The 14,503-nt window shown below is 44.9% G+C and overlaps 2 protein-coding genes and 1 pseudogene across 6 annotated transcripts in view; 2 read left to right on the top strand and 1 right to left on the bottom strand.

The window, feature by feature from the left end:
• Window positions 1-3: 3 nt before the first annotated feature.
• Window positions 4-10,446, top strand: SLC7A6OS (solute carrier family 7 member 6 opposite strand). The gene is made up of 5 exons (XM_078438918.1): window positions 4-238; window positions 363-659; window positions 5,889-6,092; window positions 8,488-8,611; window positions 9,683-10,446. The coding sequence occupies exons 1-5, from the start codon at window positions 44-46 to the stop codon at window positions 9,811-9,813; spliced, it is 951 nt and encodes a 316-aa protein (XP_078295044.1). The 5' UTR covers window positions 4-43; the 3' UTR covers window positions 9,814-10,446.
• LOC132690233 (cytochrome c pseudogene) lies at window positions 1,110-3,239 on the top strand (annotated as a pseudogene).
• SLC7A6 (solute carrier family 7 member 6) overlaps window positions 9,839-14,503 on the bottom strand; it is a 37,581-nt gene continuing 32,916 nt past the window's right edge. For all 5 annotated transcript variants that reach the window (XM_060650364.3, XM_078438917.2, XM_078438916.2 and 2 more), the window contains exon 10: window positions 9,839-14,299. In XM_060650364.3, the coding sequence (XP_060506347.1) occupies window positions 14,205-14,299 (95 nt within the window). In that variant the 3' untranslated portion in view covers window positions 9,839-14,204. The remainder of the gene's footprint in view (window positions 14,300-14,503) is intronic.

Genomic DNA, 14,503 nt, shown 5'->3' with positions numbered 1-14,503 from the left:
CGTCGTACCCCACGGGTTCCCAGAGTCCTCTGCGACAGCCAGTATGGAGGCCGGGAGGACTGCAGTGCTTCGCGTGAAGCGGAAGCGTAGCGCAGAGGCTGTCGAAGCTCTTGTCCTCTCTTGTAAGCGCCTGCGGAGGGGCGGCGTCGAGTCGGTAGCCCAAAAGACACCTCCCGAGGATGTGGAGAGAGAGCCAGAGAATAATGTCTTCCAGTTGGTGGCCACCGTGCGCTCCCAGGTATTGGGCGGGATGGAGCCGATGTCTGAAGGGGATCTTAGGGCGCAAATGGGGGGAAATTGTATCCCTGACCCCTTGACGAGCCGCCTGCTTACCCCGGCTGCTCTTCCCTGCCACCTCCCAGGAGGAGCCAGTCCAGGAGCTCGTTCGAGCCGCCCTGCGCCCTTCCCGGGGCAGCCAGCAGCGTATTCGCCGAGAACTCCGCGCTTCGGCTCGGGAGATCCGACAGGAGGGCCGCTACAGGGTGATTTCTAGCCGCCGATCCTCAGGAATTCCGTCGGGTAGCCTAGAGTCCGAAGACGTGCCGGGAAACCCAGAAGCCACCGAGGACGGAAGCTTCCAGCTGTTCGACCTAGTCCACGAGGAAGGAGACCCAGAGACCACCGCCGCCGCCGCCGCCGCCGCCGCAGTCTCCTCCAAAGTGAGTAGCCGCCGGGAGCAGAGCGCTGGCCTTCCCGCGGACAGATAGTGCCAGGGTCTGGGCACTTAGCACACAGTCAAGAGGAGGCACACAGCTTCGCCCTACTGATGAATGAATGATCTATCAGCCGAGATAACCTCCTTTTACAGATTAAGTTATTCATTCAGCAGTATTTACTGAGTGCCCACTATGTGTCAGGCATTGTTCTTAGGTTCTGTGGATATAGCTTTGTGGATTTAACATTCAGGTAGAGGAGAGAAACAGAAAGCAAATTTAATAAGGGCTGTACAGGGAAGGGGGGGCAGGAAAAGATTGGTTCCATTACAGAGAGGGTCTCAGAAAATGACATTTCAGTAAGGACTTGGAGGAGGTGAATGCCAAAGTACTGTGGATATGTGAAGAAAAGGCAGTTTGGTGTTTTCAAGACCAGTGTGCCTGGAGCTCAGTGAACTCTGGGAGAATAATAAGGAATTTGGGAAAGGATTCCTGTTAGACCCTGAAGATACTTTTAATTTTTGTTCATTTTTGAGAGACAGCAGGAGCAGGGGAGGGGCAGAGAGAGAGAGAGGGAGACACAGAAACCAAAGCAGGTTCCATCCAGGCTCTGAGGTGTCAGCATAGAACTTTATGTGGGGCTCAAACCCACGAACCCCGAGATCACGACCTAAGCTGATTATCAAGAGTTGGACACTTAACCGACTGAGCCACCCAGATACCCCGACCCTGAAGGTACTTTTTTTAATTTTTTTTTTAATGTTTATTTAATTTTGAGAGAGACAGAGACAAAGTGTGAGTGGGGGTGGGGGAGAGAGAGAGGGAGACACAGGATCCAAAGCAGGCTCCGAGCTGCCACCACAGAGCCCGACGCGGGGCTCAAACTCACAAACCGTGAGATCATGACCTGAGCCGAAGTCGGTCGCTTAATCGACTGAGCCACCCAGGCGCCCCTTGAAGATGCTTTTAGGGACACATTGCCTTTCACCCTTAGCTGGGTAATTACTGGAGGGTTTTGAGCAATGTAAAGATAAAACAGATGGAAAAACTCATCAAAGGAAGGTTAAAGGACTAGTTCTCCCTAGCGAATCAAGTTTGAGGCAGATTTAAGTCTAGAATGCAAGTCTCTTCACATTTAATCCAGTGTTCTTTCCATTGTTAGATTTACTAAATTTGTTTTGTACTTCAGTTCCAAAAAACAAAGGCTACCTGTATTCAGACTATAGAAATAGAAAACTCTCAAACTAAAAGGTTCACCCCCCATTGATTTAACAAAAAAACTTGGGGCGCTTGGGTGGCCCAGTTGGTTAAGCCTCTCACTTTGGCTCAGGTCATGATCTCATGGTTCGTGAGTTTGATACCCACATCAGGCTCTCAGCTGTCAGCATAGAGCCTGCTTCAGATCCTCTGTCCCCCTTGCTCTCTGTCCCTCCCCTGCTTGCACTCTCTTTCCGTCTCTCTCAAAATAAACTTAAAAAAAACTTAATAAACTTCACTCTTCACTCCTTTTAAAAGTTAAAGTTTAAAAACTGAAATTTTAATTCCAAATATATCAAGCAAAAAATATTTCATCATGATGCTGGTATACTTGGATAACAATTTGTGCATGATGATGACAGCCACATCTTTTACCAAAACTAATTGAAAACTGATTTATGAGTTATAAGTCAAATAGCTTAAAAAGTAAACCAACGTTCGGTGGAATTGAATCAACCAAAGAGTTCATTCAATTTTAAAAGAAAAACTAGTATGTAAGCTGATGAAGGATGTGAACACAGACTTCCCAACAATGCAATAAAAACTAAACACATCAAAAATGTTTGCATATCAGAGAGCGGGACATCCGGCTTGCCAGTGGGCATCTTCAGTCTCCATGTGAAGAAAGCAATTTAAAAATGGGTGACGTTGAGAAAGGCAAGATTTTTGTCCAAAAGAATGCCCCGTGCCATTCTGTCGAAACGAGAGGCAAGGCAAACACAAGACTGAGCCAGATCTCCATGGTCCAGTGGGTGCAAGATAGGTCAGGCCCCTGGATTTTCTTACACAGATGCCAACAAGAACAAAGAAGCCCTGGGGAGAGGTGACACTGATGGAGATTTAGATAATCGCAGAAAGTACATCCCTGGAACAAAAATGATCTTCACTGACATTAAGAAGACAGAGAAAAGGACAGACTTGATAGCTTATCTCAAAAAAAGAGCTACTAAGGAGTAGTAATTGGCCACCGCCTTATTTATTACAAAACAAAAATGTCTCATGTCTTTTTTTATATGTACCATAAATATTTTTTTAATGTTTATTTATTTGGAGAGAGGGGAGGAGTGCAAGTGGGGGAGGGGCAGAGAGAAAGGGAGAAAGAATCCAAGGAGGCTCTGTGCTGTGAGTATAGAGTCCAACAGGGGGCTCAATCTCACAGACCAAGAGATCATGACCTGAGCCAAAATCCAGACGCTTAACCGCCCCTCAGGATTGTCTTTTAAACAGCTCTTCAAAAACACAGCTGTAGAATTAATCACAGGTTTAAAAAAATGCTTGTCCATAGTAATTATCTTTTTAAAAATGGATTTAAACTGAAAGCAAACTTGGGGTTTTATGTCTACTAGACTAGCAGGGGAAAGATTGATAGCACTGCTGGCAAGGCTAGATTAAAATGGTACACAATTGTAGTGCTTACAGTTGATGCAAGGCTTTTGGAAAACAGCATGGCTTTATTTATCAGCAATCCTAAAAATAGCTTAGGACCTATTTTAAAACTACTTCAATTTATTTTTTTATTTTTATTTTTTTTAATGTTTATTTTTGAAGGAGAGAGAGAGACAGAGTGTGAATGCGGGAGGGGCAGAGAGAGAGAGAGACAATCTGAAGCAGGCTCCAAGCTCTGAGCTGTCAGCACAGAGCCCAACACGGGGCTCGAACTCACAAACCGCGAGATCGTGACCTGAGCCAAAGTCAGACGCTCAACCGACTGAGCCACCCAGGTGCCCCTATATATACTTTTTAAAGTGAAAAAGTTCAGTTCATTTTATCTAGTGATCTCAACCCCAGGATTTATCCTAGGGAAATAATTCAGAAGCAAACAGCTATGGTCTTAACAAAAGCTACTCTTGGTTTACTAAGTAATTACTGTGCATTAAGTACTATGCTAAGTCCTTACTGTGTTTTCTTTTAATTTAACTCCTTTAATTCTCATGCAAACCCTATGAGGTAGGTGTTTTATCCCCATTTTTCACATGCAGGAAACACATTCATTGCAGCATTGTAGACGTAGGCTAAAAAACTGAGAAATTGACATACACAACTGCCTGCACCATTAAAGTGATAACCATGAAGACTGGCAAGATAGTATGTATGTTTATACCAGCATACACATAGACTAGACTAAAGAATAATTTTTCTTTTATAAAAATGATAGATGTTCCTTATAGAAATTTTGGAAAAATATAGGAGGGGTGCCTGGGTGGCTCAGTTGGTTAAACGACTAACTTCAGCTCAGGTCATCATGATCTCACGGTTCCTGGATTTGAGACCCACGGCAGGCTCTGTGCTGACTGCTCAGAGCCTGGAGCCTGCTTTGGATTCTGTGTCTCCTCTCTCTGCACCTCCCTGGCTTGTGCTCTCTGTCTCTCTCAAAAATAGACAAACATTTGAAAAAAAAAAAATTTTTTTTTTTTTTTTTTTTTTTTTAAGAAAAAATACAGGAAAGTAAAAAGGGGAAAAAATCACCTATTTTACCCCCATCACAAAGGTAATTGGAGTAAAATCAGCTTATTGTCTTCAGAGTATAAAATCAGCTTATTGTCTTCAGAGTATGGCATTTTTGTTTGCTAGTCTTTGTAAATATTTTAATGGCTGCATGATTTGCTGGACTAAGGGTGGGGGGCTTATAAATGGGAGCCAGAACTTTGCTTGTGAACAGTTTTGAGGTTGGTCAACAGCCTGCACAAAAAGTGACATCTCTAGTTCCTTTTGACTTTGGAGCAAGAAAGAATTAATTCCCTTCATCTTCTAAGTCTGGTCTCCCTTTATCTGCCTTAGCTATGCAACATTCCTCCCAATATGGTATCTGGTTTGAGCTACACAGCCTCCTCCGATGAACCCTTTGAGAGGGGTCATTTGTAGCATGCCCCCCTGGGTTTGCAAATTGACCTATGCTACTCTGGATGACACAGCCTGTTGCCCTGGAGTACCTCTTCCCTGGGCCAGTTCTATTCTGGGGCAATCTATCCTGAGCTATTCTTTCTAGCAGTAGGATTATAGGGGAGTTCACTCCTGGTTTGTGATTAAAAGTGGGAGGGACATCATTAGGGCACCTGGGTGGCTCAGTCACTTAAGCGTCTGACTTTGGCTCAGGTCATGATCTCACAGTTCATGAGTTTGTGCCCCACATCAGGCTCTCTGCTGTCAGTGCAGAGCCCGCTTCAGATCCACTGTCTCCCTCTCTCTCTGTCCATCCCCTGCCTCACACACACACTTTCTCTAAAATAAACATTTAAAAAAGAAACTTGGGGCGCCTGGGTGGCTCAGTCGGTTAAGCGTCCGACTTCAGCTCAGGTCACGATCTCACAGTCCATGAGTTCGAGCCCCGCGTCGGGCTCTGGGCCGATGGCTCAGAGCCTGGAGCCTGCTTCCGATTCTGTGTCTCCCTCTCTCTCTGCCCCTCCCCCATTCATGCGCTGTCTCTCTCTGTCTCAAAAGTAAATAAACGTTAAAAAAAAAAATTAAAAAAATAAAAAAATAAAAAAAATAAAAAAGAAACTTAAAAAATATTTATTGAAAAAAAAAGTGGGACATCATTGTGGGCAAGCCAGGTGGTGGTAGTCATGAGTCCAGGAATCGCCTTTAGACCCCTGTAGGAGGTAACACAAAATGCAGATCCCTAAGGGGAGAACATCATACTGAAGGAGCTTAGAAGACGTGGGGACAAGACCAGCCAGCTCTGCTGGCCCTCTTCTCAGGCCCATCTTTCCATGTGCTCTCTTCTGTCAGCCAAGCACAAAAGGACAGGAGCCTATAAGTATCTATTTCAAAAGAAAAACTACACATTAAGTTTTTAGAGATAATTGAGTTTTTAATTTCATTGCTAATTAAGAAGAAACTAGTAGGACATGGGAATAAGAATCTTGAATTTAACATAGACAACTATAGAGAGGCTTCTTTCACTCAAATCTTAGATTCCTCCTTTTGGAACATCAATGGTTTAGATCATGTATGTATTATCTCTTGATTTCTTTATAGATCTCTGACCCAGATGTGATCCTCTGCAATTCTATAGAGTTGATCCGTGAGCGGTTGGCTGTATCTGAGGATGGACCAAGAATTGGGCACCAGGAGGAACAGAAGGATGACTATGTATATGACATTTACTACTTGGAGATGGCCACTCCAGGATGGATTGAGAACATCCTCTCCGTGCAGCCCTATAGCCAGGAGTGGGAGCTGGTAAGGGGACCCATGAGGATGAGGGGCATGAGGTAGCCTAAGCAATTCTCTGGTCAGGATGCTTTGCATCCACTGGGTTCAAGGTTGTTCTTACCTCTTCTTGTTCTTGCTTAAATGGAAACATTTATTCTAAATGCTTCCTGGGAACCTGGGTTTAGTGCAAGAAATTTTGGGAACGACGGTCTACATTGATAATGTTTGCTCTTAATACATCTTTTATAAGGTTTGCAATATCATTTTTAACATTTATACCATCCACCCTTGGGGAAAAACATGGGGACTTAAAGAGAAAATAAACCAGAAATTCTTAAACATGAACGGTGGGGCGCCTGGGTGGCTCAGTCGGTTGAGCGGCTGACTTCAGCTCAGGTCATGATCTCATGGTCCGTGAGTTCGAGCCCCGCGTCGGGCTCTGTGCTGACAGCTCAGAGCCTGGAGCCTGTTTCATATTCTGTGTCTCCCTCTCTCTGACCCTCCCCCGTTCATGCTCTGTCTCTCTCTGTCTCAAAAATAAATAAAACGTTAAAAAAAATTTTTTTTTAAATAAATAAAAAATAAAAAAAACCATGAATGGTAATAAAAGCTTTTTTTTAAAATTATATCTTAAAAGGGGGGGATCCTTGGATTAAGAAAGCTAACATCCTGGGGCACCTGGGCGGCTCAGTCAGTTAAGCATCCGACTTTGGCTCAGGTCATGATCTCACAGTCGTGGGTTCGAGCCCTGCATCAGGCTCTGTGCTGACAACTCAGAGTCTGGAGCCTGCTTCGGATTCTGTTTCTCTCTCCCTCTCCCTCCCTCTCCCTCTCCCTCCCCCTCCCCTCCTCCTCCTCCTCCTCCTCCCCCTCCCCTGCTCACGCTCTGTCTCTCGGTCTTTCAAAAATAAATAAATGTTAAAAAAAAAAATTCTTTTTTTAAAAAGAAGAAGAAAACTAACATCTTGACATCTTTATTTTTCTTAGTGAGCTCTACATCCATCGTGGGGCTCACACTCATGACCCCAAGATCAGGAGTCACATGCTCTGCTGATTGAGCCAGCCAGGCGCCCCTTGACATCATTATTCTGTTTTGTTTTTTCTTAAGTTTGTTTACTTTGAGAGAGAGATAGAGGGCGTGCCCCTGCACATGAGCAGGGGAGGGACAGAGAGAGAATCCCACACAGGCTCCTTACCGTCAACACAGAGCCTGCCATGGGGCTTGATCTCATGAACCGCAAGATCTTGACCTGAACCAAAATCAAGAGTCACTTAACTGAGCCACGCAGGTTCTCCTGACATCCTTATTATTTTTTTCCACCAGCGGGGGAGGGGCAGAAAGGGTGGGGACAGAGGATTCAAAGCAGGCTCTGCACTGACAGCATCAAGCCCATGAGATCATGGCACCATGAGATCATGACCTGAGCTAAAGTTGGATACTCAACCAAGCCACCCAGGCATTCCAACTCTTTTGTTGATATTGTTTGTTTATTTTGAGAGAGTAAGAATGTGCAAGCGGGGGAGAGGCAGAGAGAGAATCCCAAGAAAGCTCCATACTCAGTACAGAGCCTGATGTGGGGCTTGATCTCACAACCATGAGATCATGACCTGAGCCAATATCAAGAGTCGGACACATAACCAACTGAGCCATTCAGGCGCTCCAGACATCATTATTCTTAAAACAAATTCTAAAATGGTGAAAGGCATATTTATCCCATACCTACACTGCAACCATAGTCTCACAGTCACGCACCCACCCTGGACCATTGCATAGCTCCTCTTCCTGCCCTTACACTCAAGTTTTGGTTCTGATTTTTGGCATCACCCATAATCCATTTAATCCCTCTCCCACCTGGCTATCCTAAAGTTTGAAGATCACTGCCATCACCTGCTCAGAGCTGTCTCTCCTCCCCAGCCTGGTGTGTTCCCTTCGGGTGGAGTTCATCCTATCTTATCAGGATTGTAATGCCTGGAGCTGGACTCTGAGTGGGGAATAGGGCTGTTGTCACTATCTTGTAGCCTAAGGTTACTATAGCCTCTTGTGCAGCAGATTCAAAGCAGCTCCTAGGCTGCCTCATTTTCACACAGTGCTCTTAATTTTTTTAATGTTGTTTTTTTTTTAATTTATTTTTGAGACAGAGAAAGAAAGAGCATGAGCAGGGGAGGGGCAGAGAGAGAGGGAGACATAGAATCTGAAGCAGGCTCCAGGCTCTGAGCTGTCAGCACAAAGCCCGACACGGGGCTCGAACTCACCGTAAGATCATGACCTGAGCTGAAGTTGGACACTTAACCGACTAAGCCACCCAGGCGCCCCTTTCACACAGTGTTCTTAAATGATCTCTCCAAGTTGGTCTGCTAATAGCTTCCCCCCTACAACCTTAGAGGTTTTGATTTATACTCATGATTGTGTTGAGATGTGCAGGTGAATGATGACCAGCAACCAGAAGACATTTATGAAGATGATGATGATGATGAGAATAGTGAGAGTAACTGGCGCAATGAGTACCCAGAGGAGGAGAACAGTGATGGAGATGAAGATTCCAGAGGTACATGGGTGGCAGTGTTGGATGGGAAGGGACTGGTGGGATCTAAGACTGAGGTGTGAGCACGGTTCACTTACATCTTAACTGGCTTTCCTTCTCTACCATTCCCAGCAGCTCACCCACAAGCCATTGGAGCTCTAAGAGCCCCAAAGACCAGTGTTTCCAGGGGGCCTACTGGGGTTTTAATCTCAGTCAGGCCTGGGTTCGAACGCTTGGTTCTTTCATGGCCTATCTGTGGGTCTTGGAGACATAGTTAATGGCTCACTGAGCCTCACCCTGTCTCCAGAACAGTATTGCACTAACTTTAGTGATTGGGATGAAGGGAAACATCTAGCTCAGTGTCTCTTCTCTCGCTCAGTCAGGAAAGTATTGGAGAGGTTTGCCAGTAGGAGCAGAGCTAGGATTTTGACAAATCAGTTATATAACTTCTCAAAGAAGTTGCTGTGTTTATACCATTTTGAGGAAGCTGCAACACAGGCATGGTACCCTGGGGAAGGAAGAAGGAGAGATACTCTGATGATAAAGTTCCTTCAGTGATTATGTTCTTTGTGCCAACAAAAAGAACTTCTTGGTCTCTGTTAATGGAGGAACAATTAAACTATGGAATATTCTTTTGGGGAAGTGCCTGTGATATGTTGAAAAGGGCAGACATGAAACTATATTTACAGTATGACTACAACTCTTATAACAACAACAACAAAAAAATCCTATACTTAGGGGGAGAAATGAAAAAATATTCCAGTGTTGAGGGACTTGGTTTAGGTGGTAGAGAAACAGGGTTGCCTTTTTTTTTGTTTATTTTTGAGAGAGAGAGCACAAGCAGGGCAGGGGAAGGGGACAGAGAAACCAAAGGGGCTCGAATTCATAAACCGTGAGATCATGAACTGAGCCGAAGTAGGATGCTCAACTGACTAAACCACCCAGGTGCCCTCCCCTGCTTTTTTAAATTCAAATTTCTCTTCACTAAGCAAGTATTTTAGAATAGAGAACAAAAAACCCAGACCTTCTTGAGATGGTAAAGGGTTGTCGTGGCCACCTAGAAACTCAAACAGCCCATTTCTTTTATCATTCTAGGCTCTGATGAATACGACAGCTTCAGTGAAGAGGAAAGAGGCAGCAGCAGACCACAGATGTGGAGCAAATACCCTTTGGATGTGCAGAAGGAATTTGGCTATGATAGTCCCCATGACCTGGATTCAGACTGATGATCCCATGAGATTCTATCACAGGCCCTTGAGGGCTCTAACTGTAGCTTCAGCCACCCTAGTAACATCCTTGGGTTTCTTAGCTTAACAAGTAGAAGGGAAAACCCATGTCCAACAGCACCCTCCTACCAGTAAAAACCTGTGCTAAAGGAGTGTGTCTTTTTCAGTAACAGTAGGGCCCCTTTGCCTCAATCAAAAGTGACTCTATAGTCTGGGGGGAAAAAATGCTGTAAAAATGATGCTTCCTGGCCTGGGGATTTTCCCATTCTCCTCCTACACTAAGGCCAGTAAGTGGAGGAGAGCCTCCTGTTTCCTCAGCACTAAGATTTAGCTTTCTCATACCACCCGGCCACCTGCCTCCAGTAAAAGCCTTTCTTTTGATGGAATCTAGAAGGGCTATAGTTGGTCCCTTATAGCAGCAAAGACTGGACAGTTGTGGCCATAGAGATGGAAGTAGAATCTGCTTGAGCTATGAGAGGTTTTAAGTTAACAGCTGTCTCTACCACCCTGTTTCCTGACTCTGATAATGGTTGTAAAGACTGCTGTCTTCCTTTGGCAGTGGTGCCAGAAAGAACAGGATATGTATGAATGTGATACTCTTATGTTTAATAAAAACTAACTTTAAAAATAGGAGCAAGTCATTCCTTGAAAACCTTTTAGTTTTTATTTTTTTAGAGAGAGTGAGTGGGGGAGGAACAGAGGAAGAGAGAGAAACTTAAGCAGTCTCCACAATCAGCGCAGAGCCCAATGCTGGCTTGATCCCACAACCCTAGGATCATGATCTTAGCCAAAATCAAAAGTTGGATGCTCAATGGACTGAGCCACCCAGACACTCCTCAAAAACCTTTTTTTTAATATTTTTTAAATGTTTATTCATTTTTGAGAGAGAGAGACATAGGGTGAGTGGAGGTGGCCAGAGAGAGGGGGAGACACAGAATCCAAAGCAGGCTCCAGGCTGCAAGCTGTCATCACAGAGCCAGACGCAGGGCTGGAACTCACTAACGATGAGATTATGACCTAAACTGAAGTCAGATGCTTGACCAACTGAGCCACCCAGCTGTCCCTCCTCAAAAACCTTTTAAATCTGAATGGCTTTACATGTTTTCCCACTGTACCTCCCATCTCCTATCCCCACCCTCGACCAAAAATGGGCGGGGGGGGGGGGGGGGGGGGCAGGGGGGGTGGTTAGTGAGACAGCTTTCAGGATTGACCTTAGACACTAAGGACTTCAGTCAAGTGAGGAAAAGAAAAGCATATCCTGAACTTAGCTTTCCAATGAGAAATGTTAACTACGCACAGTACTCACCAAAAAGTGATTAACGGAACTTGGACTCCCTATAAGCAAACTCTGTCCCTACTTCATTCCATACCACACATCTTTGCTCTGAGTTGGCATTTATTCTTCTAAGAGAACACTGTCCCATAGAACTTCATGCACAATTACATTCTATATCTGTACTGTACAATAGTAGCCACTAGCCATATGTGGCTCAGCTCTTAAAATTTATGATTAGTGCAACTGAGGAATCAATATTTTTAAATTTAATTAGCTATATGTAGCTAATAGTTAACTGTACCGGATAGTACAGGTCTAGGAAAATAATACACAGAACCTTTGATTCAAAATGTGCCTTCTTGCCCTGTGGCACGAACACCCATCACATGGAAAGATGAGTTGCACAGGGATGTCTTCTACCCACATCTTTTGTAATTTCTTAAGTATCTCTCTTTTTCTAACCTGCCTCCACCCATTCTTTCACTTTATGTTCATTTTGTGGGTCTTTCCTATATTCCTAGATTTATGTCAAACCTGCCAAAGTGATTAAATTCCATATGTACTCTTGCGGCTACAAAACCAACAAAATGTTAGTTTACCATCCTAACTATCCACAAGGGTACAATTCAGTGCTGTAAGTAACAGGCAGCAATTTACATGTGTAATACTAGTCATCTTAGTCTCCTGTAGGCATAGAAACAAAGGATTAAAAACTACTCAGTGCCATTATTATGTGCTCACTGCTGTTTCTATACTCATTAAGGTTTGCCAACATTAAAGGACTGACAACCTCACATACTGTACCTACTGCAAAAGGGATTAGCACACCAGGAGAAGGATTGAAGGAGATGAACAACAAAGACCTTGCAGAAATTTAATTCCACCACAAAGCTTGAGTGCTGTAGGGAGTCTCTGGCTTCCCTCCCACAGATGGGTTCCTGGGTGAAGTCTGTATCCAGCACAGAGGGGAAAAATGCAGGTGCCATCCAGTAATGAGAGGGGGATGACATGGCTCACTAAGCTTGTATGGGGTCACTTAGGGTGTGAGGCCCATGCTTCCCCCAGGAGCCAGTGGGGGGCAGCAAGTTCTTGGGACTAGCTGGTCATTTACTTCAGTGGAGAAAGCTAAAACCTTGGTCAGGGATCCTCAAGACAAGCACACACCACTTCAATGATTAGCTCCGGAGGATCCCTGGGAAAAGTGCCGTCTTGCCCCAGACAGGAGTCAAGTTTACACAGTCTAGGCAAGTCAGCCTTTGCACAGACTCCCTATTGCCCCAACCCATGACAGTAGGAATGTCCTCTCATTTTCTCATCCATGCATGCCCTGAACCGAAGACAGCTGTGCTCATGCTCCCCTGATTGTCTTTATCGAGCAAGTATGACCAAGGCCATTCCCCTGACTGCGACTGGGGCCATTTGGTGGAAAAGAATGATCAGGAAGGGAGATTGCCTCATTCTTGTCTTTACAATTGACCAATTCTAAAACCAAAGGATAAGAAGTCCAGGCAGGGGATGAGCCAAGTCTGCAGGTTCCTCTGGACCCAGGATGACAGTGTCTGGACACATCACAGGACAGTTGTACAGTCCACCGCAACCATGGCTGTCCATGAGGGAACGAACATCCATTAGGCCAAATCTGCTCTGGCCTGACCTGGATGCTAAAGCACAGCCTGAGCACCAGAATTAGTTGCTTCCAATCACGCAGTCTGCTGAGGAGCCAGATCTGAGGATGAAGCAGCTTTTTCCCCCCTAAGTCTTCACTTATCTCCACAGGGAGAAAATAGAGGTCCACACAAGTACCAAGCTCTTCCTGAGACTGCAGGCCCACCAAACCTCCAGCAAGCGGAGGCAGACAGGACAGGTATGCACTATCCCGATGATCCACACCAAGACAGCTCGGAGTGTAAACAGAGCCCAGTGTTGGGGATAGAAGAGGAGCATGCAGCGTGATGTGAGGTTTTCAGAAAAGGGAAATGACCACTTCTAGCACCAAGGTGGGCTTGTGTGGGTCTGCACAGCATCCCTCACACCGGCCCTTACAGAAAGAAACAAGCTATTTGGTGGCTTGGGTCCATGAGATGGTCTCTAAGCCATTGACAGCTGAGAGAATTCAGGTAATCCACTTGAATTCTAGAACAGTTCATGTCCTCTTAAAGTTCATACCAGAAACCCAGAAATTTACCTTCTATCATCTAGAACAAAGACCTAAGGTCTCAAGTAAAATAAAGGATTATCCTTCAAAATAGCAGTATTACCAGACTTCTGACTCATGAATTTGTTCATTTGTCCTTGCTGATTTGAGCCAGGTGCTTGTAATCTGTGACCTATTGACTAACGTGTAATTGATACATGAGTTTAAAAAAATCTTTAAAGTTCACCTTTGCAGCTAAGACTCAACAGAAGAATGTGCTAAAACCAAAAAATCTGTGGTCTGAGTCTGATCCACCACCACACAGAGACACCTCTAAGGGCAGAGGGACTCAGTTTGGAGTAACTTTGAATTTTTAAACACAATCAGCCTGTGGCATTCGGTAGATGAATGAACACCAATGCTTTGCTAGAACTGGGGTTCTGGATTAAATAATATCAATAAATGATGGAATACAGCCGTCTTTCCAGGGAAAGATTTTGAGTCACAGGAAGAAATGATAGCATTTTAGGCCTCTACAGTCAGATGCTTGGACCTGGTCAGAGGAAAACTTGCCATAAAGCAGCCCCTTTTGTAGAGACTTCTGATTCAAACCTCAAATATCAAATTCAGAACCACCAGCCACAGCTATTAACCTAGCACTTCCTTTTCCCCAGTGCAACTTCCAAGTGTTTGGTAAGCTGTACCTACTCACCAGAAACAAAACTAAACAACTATTCCCCTGACCCCAAGCCCTCCCACCACCACTTTCTATACAGTTCCCACCTTCAGGCTGGCCTCAGACCCTGAGTCTGCTCCCAATGAGAGTGACCACCAAAGCAGGCCATTGGCCCTGAGCCCCCTTACATAATGTGGCCCACAGGATCCTTTAGAACAAGAGAGTTGGGCCTGTACAGTCTTGTCATCTGGACTTTGGTGGCTGTGGCTGGTCTTCCAGGCCTCAAGGGACATCACCTCTGGCCTCTAGTCAGTTTTCCTTTCAACCTTTTTCTCTTCAGCTACATCAAGCTCGGTCAGGACACAAAAGCAAAGCTGCTGGGTGACTTTGGTGATAGCAGCTAAATGAAAATAGAGAACAGAATTCAGCAAACTGATGGTTAGCTACAACCCCAATATGAACACCACAATGTTGATTAAAGCACATCTATGGCCCCCTCCCACTTGTCCCTTGGGTATCCTGTGCCAGGCTTTGCCTCTTAACCCCATAAGCCTCACTGTCCTCCATTCCATGCCCAACCAGAAAGTGATGCATGACTCCCCAT

This window comes from Panthera onca, chromosome E2 (assembly GCF_046562875.1).
Source record: "Panthera onca isolate mPanOnc1 chromosome E2, mPanOnc1 haplotype 2, whole genome shotgun sequence".
NCBI lineage: Eukaryota > Metazoa > Chordata > Mammalia > Carnivora > Felidae > Panthera > Panthera onca.
This window is presented reverse-complemented; position numbering and strand designations above follow the sequence as displayed.